General features: G+C 43.8%; 2 protein-coding genes across 2 annotated transcripts; one reads left to right on the top strand and one right to left on the bottom strand.

Annotated features, from left to right (window-relative positions):
* Nucleotides 1–147: 147 nt before the first annotated feature.
* On the top strand, nucleotides 148–24,834 carry LOC129865146 (uncharacterized PE-PGRS family protein PE_PGRS54-like). Its single transcript, XM_055937655.1, has 10 exons — nucleotides 148–405; nucleotides 5,520–5,718; nucleotides 18,071–18,233; nucleotides 18,678–19,199; nucleotides 19,700–19,849; nucleotides 21,932–22,033; nucleotides 22,779–22,937; nucleotides 23,041–23,243; nucleotides 23,446–23,541; nucleotides 23,880–24,834. Exons 2-10 carry the CDS (start codon nucleotides 5,527–5,529, stop codon nucleotides 24,048–24,050), a joined length of 1,758 nt encoding a protein of 585 aa, XP_055793630.1. The 5' UTR covers nucleotides 148–405; nucleotides 5,520–5,526; the 3' UTR covers nucleotides 24,051–24,834.
* On the bottom strand, nucleotides 24,377–27,992 carry LOC129865145 (uncharacterized). Its single transcript, XM_055937654.1, has 4 exons — nucleotides 27,684–27,992; nucleotides 27,323–27,416; nucleotides 27,096–27,183; nucleotides 24,377–25,717 (listed from the first exon to the last, which is right to left on the bottom strand). Exons 1-4 carry the CDS (start codon nucleotides 27,886–27,888, stop codon nucleotides 25,103–25,105), a joined length of 1,002 nt encoding a protein of 333 aa, XP_055793629.1. The 5' UTR covers nucleotides 27,889–27,992; the 3' UTR covers nucleotides 24,377–25,102.

The following is a 27,992-nucleotide window of genomic DNA, read 5'->3' as shown; positions in this document are numbered from 1 at the left end:
GTGTGTGTGTGTGTGTGTGTGTGTGTGTGTGTGTGTGTGTGTGTGTGTGTGTGTGTGTGTGTGTGTGTGTGTGTGTGTGTGTGTGTGTGTGTGTGTGAAAAGTGTTCATGGTACGGAGTGGGTGCACAGCCCAAGTCCGAGTGACCAAAAGCAATCCGCTCCCCTCCGATCGTTCTCAGTTCTACCTTCACACGCGCAAGGTAGGGCACACTGCTCTGGTCTGCCAGAGCACACACACCTACACACACCTATACACACCTACACACACCCACACATACACACCTATACACACCCACCCTCTCTCTTCCCGGCACTCTGAGCAACCTCTCACCATTGGCCAGGTCCCCTAGCCCTCAGCATCTCCATCACGGCTGAAGGGACCATTCAAGAAAACAGGAGACAGAGGTGAGCCTTCTGGGTGCTATCTTCACTATGGGTTATGGGTTTTAGTATGCAGGATTTGCAAGGCACTCTAGCAAAATGAACCCCTCTAAAAAGTGCTGTTCACAGGGGTTTGTGCAGTGCATGGACACGTTGGTTAATTGCTGATAGAGGTTTTGATATTAGATTTTTTTTATTGCTTTGGGATTTGTACATATATTCTTGGTTTGATCATATCAAGTAATTCTATTTATTTATTGAGTGTTTCCCTATTTCTTGCTTAGTGCACAACTGGCTTGGTAATTGTGACCGTTCAGGTATGGGCGAGCAGGGGACTTCGAGGAGTAGAGACGGCACTTTTGACACGTCCCCAATTGGGACCTTAACAATTGATCCGATGTCAAATTTCATACTGAACAGAGCAGTGGCTGACATACTTTTTAGGGATGAAGTTAAGCACGTTCTTGATTGGATCCTTTAATTGGATTGTTAGCGCGTTGCATCAAGTGTTTTGATCTCTTCTAATAACCATTGGGGTTAAAGGGAAATTGGCACCCTGGATTGGAATCAGCAGGTTGAAGAGATTGGAGATATTATATTTGGCAATTGGTCTATTCATATTTTGATCTAGTAACACTGGGACAATTTTGCCTGAATTTCAATTTACAGTAATTGATTGTACTTTTGTAGTTTTGCACAAATTAGTCTCTCTGCTAATTTTGTGTATGTAAGTCTGTCAAAAATAAATCAGCTTTGCTTCCAGCTATTGGGAAGAATAAGAAAAACTGTCAAATCACTGAATATCAGGAATGGCCAACGCAGAGCCAAGCAAAACACAGAAGCAGTCTGTAGGCTACACACACACACTGTGTGCTGTGATGGCGTGTATAAAAGCAAGCCTCTGTCTTTAGTATAGTCCCTCGTTCACCGTTGCCATGCGTTGTCATGGTTTCATGACATTATGAAAACTGACAGATCCCAGACCTTCCTCTATGCACCAATAAAGAGTAGAAAGTGTGCTGTTGTAAATAGCAGAGGTATAAAACCACATTTAGATGGCTCTCTACCTCATATCAACAAATAATGGATTTATGACTAAAATAAGCTGTTATTTTTTTATCAGCACTCATCCCAAAAATAGAGACTCAATGTTCTTTCTGAAAGATAGGTGTGTGTGTCTCTGTGAGGGTGGTGTTTGTGTGAGTCAGTGTTTAAGTGTATGTGTGTGTCTGCAAGTTTGTGTGTGTGCACATTGAATGAAGGTTTTCCTTGCAGTCGTAACTCAGTACCATCCTGTCCACAAACCTCGGTGGAATTTCGAGTGTGAGTGCTGAGACAGGCCGGGACGTGGACTCATAAAGAACCTCTGTGAAGGCCGAGGGGGCGAGTCAGCTCTCTCTCTCTCTCTCTCTCTCTCTCTCTCTCTCTCTCTCTCTCTCTCTCTCTCTCACAGTGATATTTTCCCTCACTCTCTCCAGCTAACCCTGAGGGCCAGTGTCTCATCCACGTCTCTCGCACTCCTCTCTCTCCCCTCGCTCTCCGTTTCCCTGCCGGCCTAAAGGACTCTCTCTCTTCCCTCGCTCTCCGTTTCCCTGCCGGCCTAAAGGACTCTCTCTCTCCTCTCGTTTTCCAGGGCCTTTTTTGTCCGGCCTGTTTCAGTTCAGCCCAAAGTCAGGCCCTGTGTTGCTGTAGAGGCTGCACTCACACGTTGCTGTCTGGTCCTTCTACACATGACAGAATGTAGCTGTCAATGATCTACTGAACATCATTTAGACTGGCCTTTTCTTTTTCTGGGCTCGGTATCAACTTCACAGCCAACAGTCAGTCTGGAATTTACTATTTTATTTTAGTGTCCAGAGATAGTCCTCTATAACCTACAGATGGTCGTGTCAGACATTGTTACTGTTTGTGTGGAGTGCGTGGGGAATTAAGTTTGAAAGCTAGCATCAAAGCTCTCGTCCAAGGAGGTGGAGAGAGAGAGAGAGAGAGAGAGAGAGAGAGAGAGAGAGAGAGAGAGAGAGAGAGAGAGAGAGAGAGAGAGAGAGAGAGAGAGAGAGAGAGAGAGAGAGAGAGAGAGAGAGAGAGAGAGAGAGAGAGAGAGAGAGAGAGAGAGAGAGAGAGAGAGAGAGAGAGAGAGAGAGAGAGAGACAGAGAGACAGAGAGACAGTGCTAGCAGCAGAGTACAGGGCAGACAGGGAGTTTAGGACATGCTGAGAGAGAGCACACATGATAAATGTTCACCAATTCAAGTGAACAAAAACTTCTTATGATAACATATTCAAAATGTTGTGACATTTTCTAGTAGGGAATTAAAAACAATAGTGATTCAGCAGTAAGACAAAATGCCCCAAAAATGAACAGGGGGAAACAACCCATATTTCCCAGCACCTTGTAAACCAATGTGTTGGGAAGATTCAGCAAAAAAACATGTTCCCACGACACCACTGAATACAATTGCAGGTACAGCAGCACTTACCAGATCAACTCTGACCCTTCACCTTTGATACACCACAGGCAGCCAATGATTAAAACCAAGATGGCCACCACCTCTTCCAACAGTGAGCTCCGGGCTTTAAGGAAGGAGGTTTCAGGGGAATTTGGGGAACTCATATTTAATCTATTTGGGCTGTCTGTACCTTGGAAATGAAAATTGAGTTCCCTGACCTCAAAAGTGTGTTCTACCAATCAAACGTCCAAACCGGACCCACAGCACACCCCTCCGTTGGTAACGGAGTGATGCTGAGACTCTTTCAAATCTGTCATACAAAACCAATGACTGCAAAGTTAAACAAACCATATGCACAAGGACTGCTTTTAATGATTTCCACACAACAACAAAAAACCTTTACTCGAAGAACATTGCAGATGCAAAATTTGGTAACAATGACTGTTTGTGCTGTTGGTGCCGCCATTCTGTTACCAAAGTTCTTCAAGTAAATGTGTTTTCATAAAAAATTCTGTGGAAATTGTTATAAGTCATCCAATGAGTTGAATGGGTTGTTTAACTTTACAATCACTGGTTTTTGTTTGACATACATTTTAGTCTCAGCATCACTCTGTTACCATGAAATTGCCCTGCAGATACTGTAACATGGGCAAACAAATCCTTTTCCTTTGGATATGATTGGTTTCCATGGCTATTAGAGCTGTATCTAATGCAGAGATGTGACTTTCCAATGTGTGTGTTGGCGTTTTATGAAATTCAAAGGCTTGCATATACAGTATATGCATTGTAGGAATGCCATGACATGTAGTGAAGACATAGCAACGACATTTGTGACTTCCTTTGTTGTCTCTGAAGATTGAGGATGGATGATACAGCCTTTGCCATACATACTACCGGTCAAAAGTTTTAGAACACCTACTCATTCAAAGGTTTTTCTTTATTTTTAGTATTTTCTACATTGTAGAATAATAGTGAAGACACCAAAACTATGAAATAACACGTATGGAATCATGCAGTAACCAAAAAAGTGTTAACAAATCAAAATATATTTTATTTTCTCTTCAAATAGCCACCCTTTGCCTTGATGACAGCTTTGCACACTCTAAGCATTCTCTCAACCAGCTTCACCTGGATAGCTTTTCCAGCAGTCTTGAAGGAGATCCCACATATGCTGAGCACTTGTTGGCTGCTTTTCATTCACTCTGCGGTCTGACTCATCCCAAACCATCTCAATTTGGTTGAGTTTGGGGGATTGTGGAGGCCAGGTCATTTGATGCAGCACTACATCACTCTCCTTCTTGGTCAAATAGCCCTTACACAGCCTGGAGTGGTGTTGGGTCATTGTCTTGTTGAAAAACAAATTATTGTCCCACTAAGCCCAAACCAGATGGGATGGCATATTGCTGCAGAATGCTGTGGTAGCCATGCTGGTTAATTGTGCCTTGAATTCTAAATAAATCACAGACAGTGTCACCAGCAAAGCACCTCCACAACATAACACCTCCTCCTCCATGCTTTACGGTGGGAAATAAACATGCAGAGATCATCCGTTCACCCACACTGCGTCTCACAAAGACACAGCGGTTGGAACCAAAAATCTCAAATTTGGACACCAGACCAAAGGACAAATTTCCACTGGTCTAATGTCCATTGCTTGTGTTTCTTGGCCCAAGCAAGTCTCTTCTTATTATTAGTGTCATTTAGTAGGGGTTTCTTTGCAGCAATTAGACCATGAAGGCCTGATTCATGCAGTCTCCTCTGAATAGTTGATGTTGAGATGTGTCTGTTACTTGAACTCTGTGAAGCATTTATTTGGACTGCAATTTGTTCATTAGAGGCTGATAACTCTAATGAACTTATTCTCTGCAGCAGAGGTAACTCTGGGTCTTCAATTCCTGTGGTGGTCCTCATGAGAGCCAGTTTCATCACAGCGCTTGATGGTTTTTGCGACTACACTTGAAGAAACTTTCAAAGTTCTTGAAATGTTCCGTATTGACTGACCTTCATGTTTTAAAGTATTGATGGACTGTCATTTCTCTTTGCTTATTTGAGCTGTTCTTGCCATAATATGGACTTGGTCTTTTACCAAATAGGGCTAACTTCTGTATATGCCCAAACGCATTAAGAAGAAATTCCACAAATTAACTTTTAAGAAGGCACACCTGTTAATTGAAATGCATTCCAGGTGACTACCTCATAAAGCTGGTTGAGAGAATGCCAAGAATGTGCAAAGCTGTCATCAAGGCAAAGGGTGGCTATTTGAAGAATCTCAAATATAAAGTATATTTTGATTTGTTTAACACTTTTTGGGTTATTACATTATTCAATATGTGTTATTTCATAGTGTTGATGTCTTCACTATGATTCGTAAAAAGTAAAAATTAAGAAAAACCCTTTAATGAGTAGGTGTTCAAAATTTGGACTGGTAGTGTAAATGCCCACTACTTTCTTATGGTTGGTTCATAAGATTATGCTAATGTTTTAATCTAAGCCTCAGTAAAAAAAATATAAAAATCCCGTTTCCTCAGTAAAATAAAATATACTGAAGGTTTAATCAATATGTCTTCTTTGTGTACTATGAACGCTTCATCAAATGTTTCTTTATCAATGTTCAGGTTGGGTTCAGGGTTCATGATCTCACTCTCTGTGTTCAGTGCTTGGTTGACATATCTCTCGCGTCCTGTGTTTCCAGGTGGACTATGAGGATGTTGGCGAGGCTCATATTGGGACTCTTCGTCCTCAAAGCAGTGGTGGCCAACCCCAGATTTGCCCGGCAGGTGGGATTAGACTCGTACGACAGCTCCAATTATGATGTGGATCTAGAAAACTTGAATTTGGAGAATCGGGATGTCTATGATTATGAAGATGGACTGACTATTGATGAACCTCAGGTAAGATACTGGGGGGAAATTGGAGGGATGGGTGACAGAGATGCTGAGATTTGACCTCCGACCCCGTTTGAAAATTCTAAGAATGTATCCCTCTATCTACACGTCCTTGAAGCAATCACTAATCGGTACAATAGATGAAAGAAACTTAAAAAACAGTTATGACAGGTCAGTGACAGAGGAAGGAATCTCACATCATAGACATCCTATGTTTTGAAGGTGAATGTATTACTTAGAATTTTGTAGATTGTACGTATCACAGTACTGTTTTGCCTTGGTTGATATTGCCTGCACTTTGCTAGCTCCATTTCCCGACTCAGACGTCAATGTCAAAGTGCCATGTAAGTTGGTGGATAAAGCATTGACATTCTATCTTGTGGAAGATGGTGTGTTAATTCTTTGATGGGGACTTATTATGGCGCACACCCTACAGTATCCTGAGCCTCGATGATGGAATCTGCATTACTGAATCATTGGAAGAGTTCAATACCCAAGGACTTGGGACTATATGTTTTTATCTGCAAAATGTATCGTTTTGAGATCATTTGTATTTTCAAGTCCCAGATCTCAGAACTGTTTTGTGATGTCTTCCTCTTTCATGACTCAATAAGTATACAGTCACATACAATTATTTTTGATTGACAACCCAGCATTGTGTGATTGGATTGCATATTGAACTTTATAGCACCAAATGAACAGCTGTTTGCGCTGATAGAACTTTCTGATTTTTGTATTATATTGTAAATTTACTTGTGAAAGACCACTTAAAGAGCAACTCTTTGTGAATATAAATTTTTTTGACCAAAATGTCAGATAGAACCTCAAAAGTTTCCTGCTTATTAGTTTGAATGCTCATAGCTGACTGCAGTTTTCAACACTTGTCACTTTGGCTATCACGCGGGACTAGGTGTGTGAGGAAGAATCAGGCGCAGAGAGCAGAGAGCTCCACAGGGAAAAGTGCACTTTAATACGGCACAAAAGCAAGCCCACAACACAGGGCGCGGAAATAAATGGACCACCCAAAACACAGGGTACCAGGTCTAGAACACGAACACACCGAAATAACGCACACACGTAACACAAGAATAATCCCGCACAAAACAAGGGCGGGTAAACGTACTTTAAATAAGGAAGCCCATCAAGCACACAAATAGACACAGGTGCAACTAATAAGACAAAACAAACAGACAACGAAAAAGGGATCGGTGGCGGCTAGTAGGCCGGTGACGATGACCGCCGAGCACCACCTGAACAGGCAGGGGAGCCAACTTCGGCTGAAGTCGTGACATTGGCCCAATTCCATGTATCCCTTTCCTCCCCCTTCTCTCCAAACTGCACTCGTTCACTCCCCCTCAAGGATTGATTGGCACTGATGGATAGTACTGTATGCATGGACTGAAACTAGGGAGTCTTGAACATTTTTGAGAGACATCTAATTAACTCTTCTATGAAGAGCAATGGTTGAAAGGAGAAGTTGAGTTTTGAGTTGGGTGAGATTAGAGGTTCCATGCTTCTCAACTCTGATTATTAGATTACATCTAAGGCTATTACAGCCGTGTAGCATTTGGAGTCAAATACTGCAATTGCTGTGTCTGTAGACATGACTTGATGGGCTCAGTGAACATTTTTCCTCAGCTACAATCAAATCAAATCAAATGTATTTATATAGCCCTTCTTACATCAGCTGATATCTCAAAGTGCTGTACAGAAACCCAGCCTAAAACCCCAAACAGCAAGCAATGCAGGTGTAGAAGCACGACGGCTAGGAAAAACTCCCTAGAAAGGCCAAAACCAAGGAAGAAACCTAGAGAGGAACCAGGCTATGAGGGGTGGCCAGTCCTCTTCTGGTTGTGCCGGGTGGAGATTATAACAGAACATGGCCAAGATGTTCAAATGTTCATAAATGACCAGTTGAAACTGGAGCAGCAGCACGGCCAGGTGGACTGGGGACAGCAAGGAGTCATCATGCCAGGTAGTCCTGAGGCATAGTCCTAGGGCTCAGGTCCTCCGAGAGAGAGAAAGAAAGAGAGAAAGAGAGAGTTAGAGAGAGCATACTTAAATTCACACAGGACACTGGATAAGACAGGAGAAGTACTCCAGATATAACAGATTGACCCTAGCCCCCCGACACATAAACTACTGCAGCATAAATACTGGAGGCTGAGACAGGAGGGGTCAGGAGACACTGTGGCTCCATCCGATGATACCCCCAGACAGGGCCAAACAGGCAGGATATAACCCCACCCACTTTGCCAAAGCACAGCCCCCACACCACTAGAGGGATAACTTCAACCATCAACTTACCATCCTGAGACAAGGCCGAGTATAGCCCACAAAGATCTCCACCACAGCACAAACCAAGGGGGGGCGCCAACCCAGACAGGAAGATCACGTCAGTGACTCAAAACACTCAAGTGACGCACCCCTCCTAGGGACGGCATGGAAGAGCACCAGTGAGCCAGTGACTCAGCCCCTGTAATAGGGTTAGAGGCAGAGAATCCCAGTGGAGAGAGGGGAACCGGCCAGGCAGAGACAGCAAGGGTGGTTCGTTGCTCCAGATCCTTTCCGTTCACCTTCACACTCCTGGGCCAGACTACACTCAATCATATGACCCACTGAAGAGATGAGTCTTCAGTAAAGACTTAAAGGTTGAAACCGAGTCTGCGTCTCTCACATGGGTAGGCAGACCGTTCCATAAAAATGGAGCTCTATAGGAGAAAGCCCTGCCTCCAGCTGTTTGCTGCCTTCAGACAGAGAATAATGCATACAATGCCATTTTATTCATCTATGTCGAAAAGAGAGTCAGGTACTCAATCTCCCTCTGAAAACAGGTGTATTCCCCCTTTTGGGATTAGATTGTAGACTACAAACAATACTCTAGTCTTGCATTAGTGTGTTGGTTTATCAATGTGTATATGATATCATAACTTTTTTTTCTCTAATGAGAGTGATTCAAATTTGATGAGTTTTGCAGATTACATGATCTCAGAGAATGTTCTAATGGCTCAGTTTGATGGAGGAAGGTGATGTTAATGCAGAATGTGTGTGCATGTGGGCGTGTGTGCGTGTGCGTGTGCGTGTGGGCGTGTGTGTATGTGTGTTGCTTCGGATAATCACTTGTTAAATTACCACATTTTTATTTCAAGCAATTACATCTAATTAAATCTAATAGATTGAAATGTATGCATTGAGCAATACGGCTGTATCATATCCGGCCGTGATTGGGAGTCCTATAGGGCGGCGCACAATTGGACCAGCGTCGTCCGGGTTTGGCCGGGGTAGGACGTCATTGTAAATAAGAATTTGTTCTTAACTGACTTGCCGAGTTTAATAAAAAATAAAATAAATAAATGCAGCTGCAGGGTTCAAGCCTTTCAACTCACATGCATACATTGTATTCATAAAGGGCTGGGGAAGGGATACAGTTAGGATAGGAATGTAGCTAGATTAGACATGGAACTAGTATGGCAAGTATGGGTCAAAGTAAATGAGTGGCGTTGCTGTTTGTGAGAGGTGTTAGTACCTTCTACAGTAGCCTGTAGATACTGATGGCCTATGTGGCAAAGGATATTATAGCCCTTGTTGTTAAGTTCATTTCTAACCCATATTTGGCCCAGGTCTGACATCGGCATGCTAAAATGGGCCAAACTGCTCTGTGCTAGCCAGAACCCAAAGGGTTTCAAGTGGGCCAGAGGGTTCTGTCGGACATTAAACAATCTGAACAATAAAAGCACCCAAATGAGTCCAAAATGGCGGAAAGAGGAGAGTGAGCAGAGAGAGCACTGCCCATGCCAGAAGTAGCCTTCAACGGCCCAAGTTGGATGTGTTGCAACTAGTCTGCAATGCCGGTTTGGACAGAGAACACTAAAACAGCCTATTTCAGCCAATGTTCCTGTTTATTTTCTTTTGTAACAAAGACAGGATGCCAAAACAATGTCAGGCTGGCATGAGGCTAAACAGCGGGATCAGATTTTCGACTAGTTCCCCTTGAGCCAAACCATTTAAACTGAACCCGATGTGGTATGCCACCATCCAAGTCAGTCCCACAATCCAATGCACATTTGGCAATTATGACATGAGGGATCTGTGTACAAAACAATGTTGTAGTCTTTCATTAGTCTGCTGGTGTATCAATGTGCAATCTCAGAGAATGTTCTAATGGCTCAGTTTGTTGGAGGACGGTGATGTTAATGCATAGAGTGTGTGTGTGTGTGTGTGTGTGTGTGTGTGTGTGTGTGTGTGTGTGTGTGTGTGTGTGTGTGTGTGTGTGTGTGTGTGTGTGTGTGTGTGTGTGTGTGTGTGTGTGTGTGTGTGTGTGTGTGTGTGTGTGTGTGTGCGTATTGTTTTGGATAATCACATCTGTTGAATTACCAAATTTAATTTCTAGCAATTACAGCTAATTATATCTCATTTACATTGTCCAAATTCAAACTCTTCTTCTCAGTATAAACAGGACAGAGGGAGTATAGTGCATGTAATCCAAAAGCCTTGATTCAGGGTTAAGAGAAACTGATACAGTAGAAAACAAACCCTTGACAATAGTGTAGATAGAAGACAGGAAAAACTCCAGCAGTTCCCTTCAGACCTTCTCTTCAGTGGTGTGTGTGCTGGGGAAAATATATTCTAGATCGCTCTCACATGATTAACATTTTTAGTGAGATTATAGAATATTTGTTAGTGTGTGGCAGCGCTTACCCTTGATACAGTAGGCTACTGAAGGGTAAGAGGGCAGATTTAGGAATAAGGATGTAGAGTGGGAAAGGGCATCATGCAGACTGGAAGGAGTCCTCCCTCACCAAGTCAGAGGAGACTCAATGATGATCTCTGCTTTCTCTTTCCAGCTCTCTGTTGCCTTTCTTTATTCTGCAGCTCCTCTAACCATAACCCTAAGAAGCGTCAAACTTTTCTCCTGTAAACTGTAATCCAAGGCCAGAGTTACTGATCTGGTGCATTTAAAGCTCTTTGCAGACACTTCTAGAACAGGAGCTGACTTGGTTTAGAGCACTGTAAAGTATGTGTCTGTTGTGAATAGGTCACAGGTCACATTGCATCAGCAACATGCAAATAGAAGCTTGTAATGCTCTCTTTGGTCTATTTAAATGGTACCTCTAAGCAGCTTCAGAATAGCAGCTTTAGAGACGGTGCTAGGGGCCACTCCTGGAAAACAAGTGAAGTTATGTAGTAAAAATCCGTAGCTTTATTCTGTTTATACCTGATTGTTATTAGCCTCTAGTGGTGTCCTTAAAGATGTTAATAGCAGACCTGGGTCAAATACAGCCAGGTATGGAAAACACTTTCAAATACTTGAGCTGCACTTCATTTAGTTTTTCCGTTACAATATAAGCAATAGAATAGTCCCAAAAGTTCAAATTTAAAGTTAAATCAAGCTTATCTCAAATTTTACTTTTAAATATTTTAGCGGTCTGATCTATACTGCAATTCCATGTAAGATCCAGAAGTATTTTTTTTTAAATACAATCATTGCATATGCATTTTATTTATTATATCATAATACATGACAACTTTGCCATTGTTTCGGCTATTTCTCAAATTAAAGTCTATGCTGTTGCTTTGAAAACAAACAGACGTGTACCTCTGATCGCTCAGGTGACCTATGACCTTGTGATTGGCAGTTGCTGCACATGGACAGGGATTAGTGTTTTCATCAACTTATAGGTCACGCATGCTGAACCCAGGTCATCTGGGCACCACAAGTCCCTATTAGCCCACTTAGCTAAACCCTAAACGTGAGCCCAGGGAGCTAAGCAAGTGTTTAAGTCCTTCATCACGTGTAACTAGGTCACCAAGCTTTATAGCAGAAAGCCTTTCAATGGACAACATATTGTAAACAAGCGCTCTGCAAAATGTTTTGATCTTACATAGATATTGTATTTCTTACCATTAGAATGCATTAACTTGATGTCTTACCAAGGGAAATTATTTTAGTGCACTGACAGGATTGAAACAAGTCTGAATTATCTTGTATTTCCTGCGGAAGCAAAATCAACCAAAAAAAGTAAATGCATTTTCTGGGTGAGTGAGAGAAACTCAAAACAAGTCATGTTTTTCTTCCTTATCTCAATACAACAGAAAAATCTACGTGAGATTGACATGTTTTGCAGTGTGGCTGCAATGTATCTTGTGTTATCATGAAGACATCATTGAGCGAAGTTGGCCTTTGTAGTGGGCCCTGAAAAAGACACACAGAACATTACACAAAGGCAGATGGAACGTATGTATACAGATGTACATGTGTGTACAGTCCCATATGCCTGCCATTGAACCCATACAGTGCGTTCGGAAAGTAATCAGACCCCTTGACTTTTTCCACATTTTGTTACATTATGGCCTTATTCTAAAATGGATTAAATAGTTTTTCCCTCATGAATCTACACACAATACCCCATAATGACAAAGCAAAAACAGGTTTTTATAATTTTTTGCTAACTTATTAAAAATATATAATTATCACATTTAGATAAGTATTCAGACCCTTTACTCAATACTTTGTTGAAGCACCTTTGTCAGTGATTACAGCCTCGGGTCTTCTTGGGTATGACGCTACAAGCTTGGCACACCTGTATTTGGGGAGTTTCTCCCATTCTTCTCTGAAGATCGTCTCAAGCTCTGTCAGGTTGGATGGGGAGCGTTGCTGCACAGCTATTTTCAGGTCTCTCCAGAGATGTTCGATCGGGTTCAGGTCCGGGCTTTAGCTGGGCCACTCAAGGACATTCAGAGACTTGTTCCGAAGCCACTCCCACGTTGTCTTGGCAGTGTGCTTAGGGTTGTTGTCCTGTTGGAAGGTGAAACCATGCGTCTGTCTGAGGTCCTGAGCGCTCTGGAGCAGGTTGTCATCAAGGATCTCTCTGTACTTTTCTCCATTCATCTTTCCCTCAATCCTGACTAGTCTCCCAGTCACTGACACTGAAAAACATCCCCACAGCATGATGCTGCCACCACCATGCTTCAACGTAGGGATGGTGCCAGGTTTCCTCCAGTATTGACGCTTGGCATTCAGGCCAAATAGTTCATTCTTGGTTTCATCAGACCAGAGAATGTTGTTTCTCATGGTCTGAGAGTCTTCAGGTCCCTTTTGACAAACTCCAAGAGGGCTGTCATGTACCTTTTACTGAGAAGTGGCTTCCATCTGGCCACTCTACCATAAAGGCCTAATTGGTGATTGGTGGTTGTTCTCCCATCTCCACAGAGGAACTCTGGAGTTCTATCAGAGTGACCATCGGATTCTTAGTCACCTCCCTGACCAAGGCCCTTCTCCCCCGATTGCTCAGTTTGGCCAGCTCTAGGAAGAGTCTTGGTGGTTCCAAACTTCTCCCATTTAAGAATGATGGAGGCCACCGTATTCTTGGGGACCTTCAATGCTGCAGACATTTTTTGGTACCCTTCCAAGATCTGTGCCGTGACACAATCCTGTCTCGGAGCTCTATGGACAATTCCTTCGACATCATGGCTTGGTTTTTGCTATGACATGCACTGTCAACTGTGGGACCTTATATAGACAGGTGTGTGCCTTTCCAAATCATGTCCAATCAATTGAATTTACCACAGGTGGACTCCAATCAAATTGTAGAAACATCTCAAGGATGATCAATGGAAACAGGATGCTCCTGAGCTCAATTTCGAGTCTCATAGCAAAGGGTCTGAATACTTATGTAAATAAGGTATTTTCAGATTTTTTTTAATTATACATTTGCTAAAAATTCCACACACCCCCAAAAAAATTCATTATGGGGTATTGTGTATAGATAGATGAGAATTTTTTTAGAATAGGGCTGTAACGTAACAAAATGTGAAACAATGGAAGGGGTACGAATACTTCCCGAATGCACCGTATTTGTTTAAATTTCTTGTTTATATGTCAAGAAGCACTTTCCAACATACCACTTGACCCCTATGTGCATGGAGTACCAATACACATATTCTAAAGTGATTCATTCCATTTGCCGGTTTTGGGTTCCATTGTATATCTTCTTGGTCCTAAACAGGCCTGATATTGTCTGACAATTAGAAGACTCCTAGACTAACCCATTTAGCCGCTTCCTGCACATTGTTTTAACTTACTAGTTTTATCTGTGAAAATAAACTACATCCAAATGGGTGATCATATGTGGTGTACACTCTGACAATGACCTAACATATAAACCATTCTGTGAGGCTAGGACTTTGTGGTAAATGGGATTCCTTGGTTGGTTTTGTGACGTGTTTTAGGGTGTCACAGCTTGGTTTGGAAGAGTGATGGTATTATGCAAAGATCTCTCTAGAGTTGTGAAGTTTCTAAAGAGATGCATTGGTGAGATAGACCAGAAAATAATGTTTGTGAGTGAGCAAGAGTGATCTGTATGTCTCAAATCAGCTCTTCTATTTCACATTATGGAACTTTTTGTATTTCCACGTTGTTTCCCAGAGTTTTTTTTTTTGGGGTAGCCAAGCTTTCGCCTCTCATTTCCCCCGAGTTTGGATGTTTGCTTTTTGGGGGAGGAGGAGGGGCATCAGCAGCAAGCAAACTAACTCTGTGCAAGACTACTCAAAGGCCTACCTTGTTGTCTCGTAAACTCTGCCACTGCCAAACTCTCAAGACGTGCATTTTCAATTTCATAGCCGTTCTACGTGGCTACGTTTACAAACGTCCCCATTTTACTGTACATGCCTTTCCTTGCATATAAATGTGTATCTACTTTTAGGAATGTCATTATACAGCAACATACACTTTGTGGTAAGTTGCCTTTAGTCTCAGGCTACCTCAGGTTAGGAATCTGCCTGACTTGGAATGAAAGTTGAAAGCTTCTCTCGACATTGGTGGAGTGAAATTGGTGGAGTGAAATATGCATTTTTGCAGCTACCATGTGTCTCTTGGTTCCACAAGGACCATTCCCTCTTTTGGAAGATAGAATCAGCCCATGGGTGTAAGAGAGTTAAATATTACCTTTTGCACATTGTGGGGTTTTAGCGCCCCTGTGTGGCTAATAATAGAACTGCATGGCATTACTATGGTGGTTTGCTGAATAGCAAGGACAATGAAGGCAGGTACCCCTTGAAGTGTCTATCACATTCTTAACATTAGTTGAGAGTAGATATTTCTTTATTGTCTGATTTTCAGATATTTGCTTTACATGCAAGAAAATACACTGTGGTCAGGTGACATAGGCCAGATATAACATCAAACAAACAAACAAGAATGACAGTTCTTACCCCTCCCTTCCACATTACATAACATAGGAACATGTAGCTGTGTTGTAAGTTTTGCATTATGTTCATCAGTTTAGGAGGTGAGATGTATGGCTTAAAGCACAGTAGATAGATGCAGTTGCAGTTGATATCATAACTGGTATTAAAACAATGAGTGCGTCATGCTTTGCTGTGAGGCACTATCAGAACATACTATGGGGGCCCTCTTACAGCCAAAGACCGCCTCTGGAAACTCTGCCATTAGGATTTCAAAATGTCCCCTTGGCATTGCATATTTCGGCCATCTGTTTGTTCAATTTCAGCCGAAATGCTTTGACATTCTGACACACACACACTCCTCATTGGGTTCTGAGGAGTGTGAGAACATGGAGAGGTGAAAGGCCAACAGGATAAGATGTGACTGAGTTTAGGAGATTTTCTTTAGATGTAGGACTACCATGTAGTGTGACTGTTTATTTGCTTTCTAAACAAACCAAACACCTGCTGTGGTCATCATTCCACATGAAACACACAAACTGCTCATAAATGGCATAATTCCTCTTTACAATTTGTCATAGTCAATTTCAACTGGGTCAGGTTTGACATGTTTCCAACATTTTCACACTGTAGCCATTCTAACTTCTCCATTTGCAACGTATTCTTCCATTTTTTGGTTTGTATGTACTGTCTGAATGTGACCCCTATGAGTATATCCTGTCACTTGACCCAGGAATTAATTGTCACAGAGCATCCTACCAAGACACCAGTGCCATAGGTAAGCCTACTGTGCAGGTTATGCAGTCCCCAAGTTGAAGACCCACAAGAGTCAGTTAAAGGGGAAGCTCGGTATTTTACAAGTTGTCGAATGGTTCGTCACACAGAAAAGGTCTTTACATGTATCTTTTTTAAACATGGATTATGGTTTCCCCTGGTCCATAGACTACTTTTAGGGTGAGGAAATTAAATTGTAAAATACTGAACTTCCCCTTTAATGAAAATTATGTTTAATTTTTAGAGGACGTTCCTATTGTATAGTGGCGAAAAGTTGGTTTGTGTCACACCTGTGATGTTTGAACTGATGCTCACTATCCTGTTAATTTTGACCAAACATTTTACAGTTATGTTTACAAACCAACAGACCATGGAGAATGTGGTAACAGTGAGAAATCTGTAATAAAATATCTATAAAACAGGGTGAGAATAGTCTTGTTTACTTGGTTGGAAGGTGGAGTTTCCCCACTAAAAACACTTTCTGTTGTGCCTTTACCCAGATTGCACTTGTATTCTTCTCTCATCTCAGTTTGTGGTCCGAAATTTGTATTTGTATCCACATTTTCCAATTCCTGGCTGGGGTTTTTGGGGGGAGGACAACCCTTGAGGGTCTTCCTCAAATCAATATTCATGTCCTCAATGTTTTTTCAACATTCACCTGTAGATATGAAGCAATACACCAAGTCTTCCACTACTTGGCCATTACCAGTGTTATGATCATTTAGGAGGTTTATCATGACTGAGTCATCTGCATACACAATGATGTGTCTCCGTTCCTGGTTGCTTCTCCAGTCATCTGTATATAAATGGTTGAGGTGAAACAGCATAGCCCTGAGGTGCCTCTGTTATGCTACACCTGTGAATGACTGATACTATAACTGTCTCTGGATCTTCTATTCTCTCTGAACGGTAGAAGTCAGGATGTCCAGAAGTCCTCATGTCCCTGGTCCTTTTCCTGGGCACTCTTTAGCTACTCGTGTTGTATCCAAATATTTCATTCTTGTTTGGTCGCTGTTAAGCTTTATTGCCTTTATTACCAGCATGGTCATACATAACGTTGTACTGTGACATAAATTTGGTACTGATGAGATGATTACTGATATTGAACTCAAAATCAGTACTTCACACTCTGCACGGCTGGACCAAAAGACGTAGAGCTTCCAGTCCATGAGCGACAGTTGGCTTTTGAAGCCTCCTGCTACTCGGTAAGTGAGGCTACTGCTCTCTGGTAATCTCTGGCGCTCACTGGCGCCCTCTGGCGGTCTCTGGTGGTCTCTGGCGCTCTCTGGTGGTCTCTGGCGCTCTCTGGTGGTCTCTGGTGGTCTCTGGCGCTCTCTGGTGGTCTTGGTGGTCTCTGGTGGTCTCTGGTGGTCTTTGGTGGTCTCTGGTGGTCTTTGGTGGTCTCTGGCGCTCTCTAGTGGTCTCTGGTGGTCTCTGGCGCTCTCTGGTGCTCTCTGGTGGTCTCTGGTGGTCTCTGGCGCTCTCTGGTGGTCTCTGGTGGTCTCTGGCGCTCTCTGGTGGTCTCTGGTGGTCTCTGGCGCTCTCTGGTGGTCTCTGGTGGTCTCTGGCGCTCTCTGGTGGTCTCTGGCGCTCTCAGGCTCTCTCTGGCGGTCTCTGGCTCTCTCTTATGGTCTCTGGCGCTCTCTGGTAGTCTCTGGCGCTCTCTGGCGCTCTCTGGTGGTCTCTGGCGCTCTCTGGTGGTCTCTGGTAGTCTCTGGCGCTCTCTGGCGGTCTCTGGCTCTCTCTTGTGGTCTCTGGCGCTCTCTGGTGGTCTCTGGCGCTCTCTGGCGCTCTCTGGTGGTCTCTGGCGCTCTCTGGTGGTCTCTGGTAGTCTCTGGCGCTCTCTGGTGGTCTTTGGTGGTCTCTGGTGGTCTCTGGTGGTCTTTGGTGTTCTCTGGTGGTCTTTGGTGGTCTCTGGCGCTCTCTGGTGGTCTCTGGTGGTCTCTGGCGCTCTCTGGTGGTCTCTGGTGGTCTCTGGCGCTCTCTGGTGGTCTCTGGTGGTCTCTGGCGCTCTCTGGTTGTCTCTGGCGCTCTCTGGTGGTCTCTGGTGGTCTCTGGCGCTCTCTGGTGGTCTCTGGTGGTCTCTGGCGCTCTCTGGTGGTCTCTGGCGCTCTCAGGCTCTCTCTGGCGGTCTCTGGCTCTCTCTTGTGGTCTCTGGCGCTCTCTGGTAGTCTCTGGCGCTCTCTGGTGGTCTCTGGTGGTCTCTGGTGGTCTCTGGTGGTCTCTGGCGCTCTCTGGCAGTCTCTGGCTCTCTCTTGTGGTCTCTGGCGCTCTCTGGTGGTCTCTGGCGCTCTCTGGCGCTCTCTGGTGGTCTCTGGCGCTCTCTGGTGTTCTCTGGCGCTCTCTGGTGGCGCACCTCCTGCATTAGCATTGACTCCCTCTGTCACTGTCTTTCCCACAGATAGAGATTGGCACACTGGCCCCACCAGATTACAACTACCCTGGCCCTGGGGGCCCTGCATCACTGGAGGAGGAAGAGGAGGACGAGTTGCCCCTAAGACCCCAGCTCATCCCCCAAGGCTCAGGGGGGTCTGGGGTACTCATGGGCCCCGACGCACAGGGAGGTCTGTATACACACATACACACACTCACAGCACATACACCGTGTCACCTCACACTATGAACCCATACACACAGGGAGGGTGTATATTAGTTATACACACCCACAGCACATCCACTCTGTCACCTCACACTATGAACCCATACACACAGGGAGATGAAGGTATGTGTCCAGTACTGACAGTGATACATAACACACAACCTTTCCTCTTAACGCCTACCCATGCAAATCGACCCCTTTTTACAATCATCCTTCATCATTTCCAAATGCATGAGTTCCATTTAACTGTCTGACATTAGTTAAATGTGTGGTACTCAACCATAAATCTCATTAACTTTTTGTAATGTCACCTAATCATCATTGTAAACATGACTCACTAGCCCTAAACTGAATCATGGTCCACTGCTCTAACCTGTCTCTTCTAACACCTAATCTTGTCTCTAACAAGAGGAGGAGCTGCGCCTGAGTCCCATTGACATTCTTCATATCTCCGGGGACTTTGGGGGTTCCGCGGGTTCTGGAGGTTCCGGTGGCTCTGGGGTTTCCGGAGGTTCTGGGAGTTCCGGAGACCTTTTGGCTTCCGGTTCTGGGGACCTTTTGGTTTCTGGAGGCTCAGGGGGTTCCAGGGAAATTAGTTCAGCAGGTTCTGGGGATCTTGGTTCTGGGGGTTCCAGGGTCCTTGGTTCCGGAGACTCTGTGGGTTCCGGGGACCTTGGATCCGGAGGCTCTGTGGGTTCCGGGGACCTTGGTTCTGGACGCTCTGGGGGTTCTGGGGACCTTGGTTCTGGAGGCTCTGGGGATCTTGGTTCTGGAGGCTCTGGGGGTTCCGGGGTTATTGGTTCCCGGGGCTCTGGCGGTTCCGGCACCCTCATAGGCTCAGGGGGTTCCGGGGTCATATTGGGTTCCAGTGCTGAGGGTTGCGGAGGTTCTGGAGGTTCCGGGGACTCAGGAATAATAATTATATCTGGAGGTCAGTACCTATACTTATACAGACTACACTGTATAAGTATACAGATAGTTGGTTGGGCCTATAGTGGCCTTGTGAACCTAGTACAGTTCCAAGCACTGATTGATACACTAAGACTATATGGTATTTCATTGCATTTCTAAATTTGCCTTTTCATTTAACTGCTTTGTGCTGGTTAAATGTGGATTGATAATGCTTTCTTGTGACTTGCTACTTGTCGTCATTGTAAACCCTGTGTAATTGTTTGTCACTTACAGTATCATTGTCATTGTAAACATCAGTCATTGTCCTACCATTGTCATTGTAAACGTCACTCATTGTCCTACCATTGTCATTGCATTACTTACCATAAGTTCCTAATCATTGTCAACATAACCCACTGTCGAACCATGTTTGAGAATGATTGATTGATTGTCTGATTGAATGATTGTTGATTGACAGTCCATCCCATCCCATGAGAAGCACTAACCTGTCTCCTAACCCCTCCCCTTGGCTCTAATAAGAGGAGGAGCTGCACCTCATTCCTGACACTACCCCCCAGGAGGCATCGGGTGCTTCTGGGGAGTCTGGGGCCTCTGGCACCTCATTGGCCTCAGGGTCTGGAGGCTCCTACTCTGGTGGGTCAGAGGTCACATTAATCCCTGACCCTGAAGGTAAGTACCAACAAATAAAGAAATAATAAGAAAACAGATCTCTATGGTATCAACCCATTGTATCATATGTGTAAGGATAACAGGGGTAAAGGTCCCGAAAACTTTGAGCAGAAAGCATGCTCTGCTGCCATGTCCGTATTTGGACAGGAGAAGGTGACCAAATAATCTGGTCAAGAGATGCTTTTCAAAGGATTTGTGGTTGACAAGTATGAATCTCCAATTCCAGCTAAGAACACTGTTCCAATATACCTACAGTTAAAGTCGGAAGTTTACATACACCTTAGCCAAATACATTTAAACTCAGTTTTTCACAATTCCTGACATTTAATCCTAGTAAAAATTCCCTGTTTTAGGTGAGTTAAGATCACCACTTTATTTTAAGAATGTGAAATGTCAGAATAATAGTAGAAATGTATTTATTTCAGCTTTTATTTCTTTCATCACATTCCCAGTGGGTCAGAAGTTTACTTACACTCAATTAGTATTTGGTAGCATTGCCTCTAAATTGTTTAACTTGGGTCAAATGTTTTGCGTAGCCTTCCACGAGCTTCCCACAATAAGTTGGGTGAATTTTGGCCCATTCCTCCTGACAAAGCTGGTGTAACGGAGTCAGGTTTTTAGGCCTCCTTGCTCGCACAAGCTTTTTCAGTTCTGCCCACAAATTTTCTATAGGATTGAGGTCAGGGCTTTGTGATGGCCACTCCAATACCTTGACTTTGTTGTCCTTAAGCCATTTTGCCACAACTTTGAAGGTATGCTTAGGGTCATTGTCCATTTGGAAGACCCATTTGCGACCAAGCTTTAACTTCCTGACTGATGTCTTGACATGTTGCTTCAATATATCCACATCATTTTCCTTCTCATGATGCCATATATTTTGTGAAGTGCACCAGTCCCTCCTTCAGCAAAGCACCCCCACAACATGATGCTGCCACCCCCGTGCAGAGCCTCCCTCTTTTTCCTCCAAACATAACGATGGTCATTATGGCCAAACAGTTATATTTTTGTTTCCTCAGATCAGAGGACATTTCTCGAAAAAGTATGATCTTTGTCCCCATGTGCAGTTGCAAACTGTAGTCTGGCTTTTTTTATGGCGGTTTTGGAGCAGTGGCTTCTTCCTTACTGAGCGGCCTTTCAGGTTATGTTCGATATAGGACTTGTTTTACTGTGGATATAGATACTTTTGTACCTGTTTCCTTCAGCATCTTCACAGGGTCCTTTGCTGTTGTTCTGGGATTGATTTGCACTTTTCGCACCAAAGTGCGTTCATCTCTAGGAGACAGAAAGCATCTCCTTCCTGAGCAGCTGCGTGGTCCCATGGTGTTTATACTTGCCTACTTTTGTTTGTAGAGATGAACGTGGTACCTTCAGGCGATTGGAAATTGCTCCAAATGATGAACCAGACTTGTGGAGGTCTACAATTGTTTTTCTGATGTCTTGGCTGATTTATAATCGATTTTTCCATGATGTCAAGTAAAGAGGCACTGAGTTTGAAGGTAGGCCTTAAAATACATCCACAGGTACACCTCCAATTGACTCAAATTATGTCAACTAGCCTATCAGAAGCTTCTAAAACCATGACATAATTTTCTGGAATTTTCCAAGCTGTTTAAAGGCACAGTCAACTTAGTGTATGTAAACTTCTGACCCACTGGAATTGAGATACAGTGAAATAATCTGTCTGTAAACAATTGTTGGAAAAATGAATTGTGTCATGCACAAAGTAGATGTCCTAACCAACTTGCCAAAATAATAGTTTGTTAATTAACAAGAAATTTGTGGAGCGGTTGAAAAACAAGTTTTAATGACTCCAACCTTAGTGTATGTAAACTTCCGACTTCAACTGTATTTATATTAAACATATATCAACATAACATCATTTGATTAACTCTCACAATCCATTCCCAAGATTCCATTTAACTATTACCTAATTTAATCAGTTAAATGTGTCATAAACAACGACAACAACATAACTCCCTTGCTATTTGTGACTTCACCGTGGCAAACAGCACTTGTTGTCGTGTCACTGTCCATGCTGTTTCCAACCTGTCTCTTTAATACCTCATCTCTATCTCTAACAAGAGGAGGAACTGCTCCTGACTACTCCGAAAACCCCTCAGGAGTCTGGAGGTACAGTAGGCTCAGGGGGCTCTGGGTTGCCAGAGGTTGACTTGGACATTAAAGGTCAGTATCCAGCACAAACACTAACTATTCAATCAAAACCTGTAACCAGGCTTCTGGGGTTATAGGGTCTATTCTACTTCACTATACTGTATATGGGGTATATCACATTCCCATATTGAAACCTATTTTCTCATATCTTTATATGAGTTGTCTCTTTCATTTCACCCCAGAAACCCTGGTTTTGATTGAATGGGGTTATTGAATCGTATGTGCATCCTGTTAAAACTGATCACAAACTGTGTTGAAGCCATATGTATCTGTAATGTCCGTTACACAACTTATGTCTTGTCCTTACCTGTCACAAACACTATCATGTGTCTGTCTGTATCATGTGTTTACTATCAAGTTGCTCTACGATATGAGTCTGTAACATCTGTTATCGTCATCTTCTCCTAACGTCTGTGTTATAACCTGTCCCGAACACCATTTACACAATATGTCTAACATTGGTAATGCACTACACCTCAACCATAGCACCTCAGCAACAACCCTCATAATGTGCACACCTTTGTCACATCAAAAGCTGCATCCAATCCAGACTTGACAACATTTCTTGATGCAGAGGTAAAACAAACAAATCATATCAACACTGAGTACACGTCTCCACCGTTCTACAAACCCATTGTTACTGCATCGAAGGCTGGTGGCCTAAACTTCATCACACAACATCTCAGACCTATCAACTGTTCTCTCAAATGTATCGCCTACCTCCATCTTACTTCCTTGTCCTGTCTGTCTGTCCCAGGTATGCCTACCTGCCTGCTGTGCACCTGTCTGGGTGGTTCTGTCTACTGTGATGATGTGAAGCTGACCAGCGTGCCGCCTCTCCCCAAAGAGACCACTCACTTCTACGCCCGCTACAACCACATCACCAAGATCAACAAGGGCGACTTCGCTCAGATGAGTAGGTGTCACATGTTAAAGGCACAGCCCGTGAGATTTCCTGCTGTTTCAATTAATGAAACCACGTGGAACAGTCTGAGTACTTTACCGTCTCTCTCTTGCAGACAAGCTGAAGAGGATCGACTTGACCGCCAACGAGATTGCATCCATCGCTGATGATGCGTTCTCCGGCCTGCCCGTGTTGGAGGAGCTGGTGCTCCGTGAGAACGGAGTGTCACAGCTGCCTGCCCTTCCGCCCGTGATGACCCTCATCGACGCCAGCCACAACAACATTGGCGCCACAGGCATCCACAAAGAGGCTTTCAAGGTATGTAGGTCTGACAAGGATCACAAACAATGTATTTTCTTTTTCCCAGCATTATCACATTTGATTCCCCTATTGGACTAATCACCAAGCCCTTGAGTTGAATCAGGTGTGAGTGCTGGGATGAAACAAAAACAGGGATGTATGGAGAGACTGTCTGGCATAAAGGACTCCACTCTAAATGTAAACAATGTGTTTTGTTTAGGACATGACGGGTCTGCTGTACCTGTACCTAACAGACAACCACATCGACCACATCCCTGTGCCCCTACCGGACAGCCTGCGCTCTCTGCACCTACAGGTACCTGCACTCCTGCCTCATTACTGCCCTCTTGTGGGTGATCTGGGAACTATAGGATTACCTCCATACTGTACACTGGTGGTGACTAGAGGGGTTTTTGCTCAACTGACAACAGTATCCCCTCTATCTGCAAGCTGTTTCAAAACATTCTGGCCAATTCTCTGCCATCAGTCTCAGTTATTAGGGCAAATTGTTGTATATATAAACTATACTTTTCTCCAGCACTGTGTCAGACCTGTGCAGAATCTCACACAAGCATTAGTTCGTTGTTTTAAGGCCCATAGATGAATGTGTTGTTTGGCAGTGTTTTCTTAGACTTCCAATGCCTTGTTTTCCAGCGCAACAACATTCAGATGATACACGAGGACACGTTCTGCAACCTGAAAGACTTCAACTACATCAGGAACGCACTGGAGGACATTCGCCTGGACGGCAACCCCATCAACCTCAGCAGGACCCCACAGGCCTATGTGTGTCTGCCCCGCGTCCCCATCGGAGCCCACATCTAACCACACACTGATCAATACACACACATCTTTACACAGCTCAACTCATCATCTACGAGACATATGTACATACCATACACACACTTACCTACTGGACAGATCCTAAAAGTTGTCCAGTCTCAGTTCAATTGCAATCTGCACATACAGTAAACACCGGAACACACTACCTACCTTCCCTAACTTAAGTCTGATCAGTTGTTGATCGCATACATAACACACAGTGAGCGAGATGGTGTATCTCTCATTCCTACACACACAAATACACACCAGATAACTTTTTGTCAAAAGCCAAACTGTTCAGCAACATGAAGCAAACAAAAAAGACAATGAAAATGTGACATTTTATTGATCCAACAATCAAACATTGTCTCATGTCTGTTCATGACTGGCAATGACAACCAGTAATATTGTTTAAATATGTTTTTGTAAAGGAAAAAAAATTATATTACAGAAATCTAACACTATTTTTTAAAAACAATTATACTAGCATAAACGAATTGAAGCTTACTGGAACGCTAAATTGAATATCAATGCAATAAAAGAAGCAATTAAACAAGCATTTGTAAAGTCTGTACTGTAATATAAAAATATATTCTGAAGTCACTTTTTTTTACATGAACTGCAATATTTGGCATATTACATTTCAAAGTTCTTGTTATGACCACAATAGCCTATAATAAAGACCAAGACTATTGTATGACTGGGGGGTGGGGGGGGGGTTAATAAGAAGAAACAGTGCTTTGTATGGAAATACCACAATTGAATAAAGTTGTTTTGATGACCTCAATGGCTTAACATTTTAATTGAGAATTGACCGGTAAGGTGTGTAACTGCAAACTGATTTTGAAATGAACTGATTGAGTACAACTGTTTAGGCAGTTAATGTTCAAATACTTCTAGCCCAGATAACAATAGGCATCTCTGAACAGTAATACAAAAAGGATTTGTAATTGAAAACTTTGTACATTCATAGAAAATAAAACCAATACAAATGATATCCAATTACTTTCCAATTGAATAGTCTAGTCTAGTGTAAACAAACATGAAGTTGTTCTTCACATACGTTCAACCAACTTTTCAAACATCTTGAGGAATCTCTCGGTTCTTTCCAACGACCCAACCACCCTCTGTCCTCCTGTTTTACAGCTTTGTCCTTCCGCACCGTTCTCCTCCGCTGCTCTACCCTCCGCCAGTAGAACTCTGTCTCTGTCCACAGCCAGCCTGTCTCTGGCCACCTGCGCTTTCTCCTTCTCTATCAGCCCCCTCTCCCTCTCCACCGCTGCCTTCTCCCTCTCCAGTTGGGCACGCTCCCGGTCCAGGTTGGCCATCTCTCGTTCCAGCCCTGCTTGCTCTCTCTCCAGCGCCATCCGCTCTCTCCCCATCACCTCTCGCTCGCCCTCCAATGCCGCCCGTTCGGTCTCCAGGGTCGCCCTCTCTGTGTCCATCTCATCCAGGTCGCAGTGCATCCCCATCACCCCTATTCCGCCTATCATGGATCTCTTCCTGGGCCGGGCGTCAGGGAGAAAATCACTGTCGCTAGTGCCCGGGGGGAGTGGGCCGATGATGGGGGCTGAGCCTGCCAGACGCCCTTCCATTGCGTCACTCATCAGATCGTACCAACGCCAACTGTGGGGGAACACCTGCACCCCTGGGGGAGGGTACTTCAGCTCCTGTCCCCAAAAGAAGGATAAACAGTATTAGTAGGTAGTCAGATAATTAAGGATTTGATGAATAGTTGAGTAGACGTTAGGCTTGGACAAAGTAGTAGGCACAGGATGTCTCTAGGGCAGGGTTATTTAGAACTTTACAAGGATGCCTATTAAAAGGGTCCATTTCAAGGTTTCCATCCTGAGGTACACCGCATGGCCAAAAGTATGTGGACACCTCTTCATATTAGCAGATTCTGCCATTTCAGCCACACCTGTTGCTGACATGTGTTTAAAATCAAGCACACAGCCATGCAATTTCCATAGACAAACATTGGTAGTAGAATGGACTTACTGAAGAGCTTTGTGACCTTCAACGTGTCACTGTCATAGGATGCCACCTTTCCAACAGGTCAGTTCATCAAATTTCTGCCCTGGTCAACTGTAAGTGCTGCTACTGTGAAATGGAAACATCTAGGAGCAACAACGGCTAAGTCGCGAAGTGGTAGGCCACACAAGCTCACAGAACAGGACCGTCGAGTGCTGAAAAACGTATCATGTAAAAATCGCCTATCCTCGGTTGTGACGCTCACTACAGAGTTCCAAAATGCCCCTGGAAGCAATGTCAGCACAAGAACTGTTTGTCGGGAGTTTCATTAAATGGGTTTCCATGGCCGTGCAGCCGGACACTAGCCTAAGATCACCATGCGCAATGTCAAGCATCGACTGGAGTTGTGTAAAGCTTGCAGCCACTGAACTCTGGAGCAGTGGAAATGCATTCTCTGGAGAGATTAATCCCGCTTCACCATCTGGCAGGCAGACGGACAGGTTTGGCAGATGCCAGGAGAACGCATCCTGCCCCAATGCATAGTTCCAACTATAAAGTTTGGTGGAGCAGGAATAATGGTCTGGGGCTGTTTCTTATGGTTCGGGCTTGGCCCCTTAGTTCCAGTGGCCCCCAATTCTGTGCTTCCAGGTTTGTGGCAACAGTTTAGGGAAGGCCCTTTCCTGTTTCAGCATGACAATTCCCCCATGCACAAAGCAAGGTCCATACAGAAATCGTTTGTTGAGATCAGTGTGGAAGAACTTGACTGGCCTGCACAGAGCCCTGACCTCAACCCCCTCGAACACCTTTGGGATGAATTGGAATGCAGACTGCGAGCCAGGCCTAATCGGCCAACATCAGTGCCCACCCTCACTAATGCTCGTGGCTGAATTGAAGCAAGTCCCCACAGCAATGTTCCAACATCTAGTGAAGTGACTTCCCAGAAGAGTGGAGGCTGTTATAGCAGCAAAGGGGGACCAACTCCATATTAATGCCCATGATTTTGGAATGAGATGTTTGACAAGCAGGTGTCCACATACTTTTGGATATGTAGTGTATGTAGGATGCAATTGCTACCTTGTATCTCTTCTTCAGATTTTCCCATTTTTTCATTGCCTGACTGGCAGTCATCTTTCCCTGCAAGCCCATGTGTTTGAGGATAGCCCTGCAACAAAAAAGGTACACAAACAATGATCATTTCGATTTCAAAACACACATTGACTCGTCTCAATGACAGGTAAAATGAAAAAACGTATTTAACAAAACGTGTACTGGGAGGATCTCGGGTAGGTATCTGAACTCACCTCCAGGCCAGTCGAGAGGCATTTCTCCTCCCCGTAAACATGTAGCGATTTGATACGCGCAATTTCACAAAGTCCATTGTTTCATATTCAGACACTGAAATAAATAAATATTTGTTTTAAATCACTACAATCACAATGTAATTGAAATTAAATAACATTCACATTTTGACTAATGTTGGACAAATGTGGATCGCACCGTCTGATGCCAACGCACGCATCTGCTCGAACAAGTATTCGAGACAAGGCGCCATGATGTCCCCTTTGTAGGTAACGTTAGCTAGCTTTCTTGCTAATTAGCTCGGAGTTCCTTACTTCATTTGTAGTCCGAAATAAACATATAAAGAATAAATTGACTACTTACATTTGTATGTGTATTCTGAATTCACTTTCTTTTTACTTTTCTTTTTTGCATTATTAGAGTATAGCGGTAGCGTGTGTTCGATGTTTTCCATTGTAGCATCCATGTTAGCTAGCACTGCGAAGGGACCACAACGGAGTGCACTTCGTCTCTTCCGCCCTTCGTCTCTTCTTCTTCTTGTTGGTTTCCGGCCGCAGACTAGTCGCATCTAGGCATATTGCTTCCACCCACAGTCAGACTATGCACACGCACCACATACTACCATTCCTCACCTCACATTCGTAAGTACCACTGCCTACATCTGCCACTGCC

The sequence above is a fragment of the Salvelinus fontinalis genome, chromosome 11 (genome assembly GCF_029448725.1).
Source record: "Salvelinus fontinalis isolate EN_2023a chromosome 11, ASM2944872v1, whole genome shotgun sequence".
Classification (NCBI taxonomy): Eukaryota; Metazoa; Chordata; class Actinopteri; order Salmoniformes; family Salmonidae; genus Salvelinus; species Salvelinus fontinalis.
Note: the sequence above shows the minus strand (reverse complement) of the source record. Positions and strands in the feature narration are given on the sequence as shown.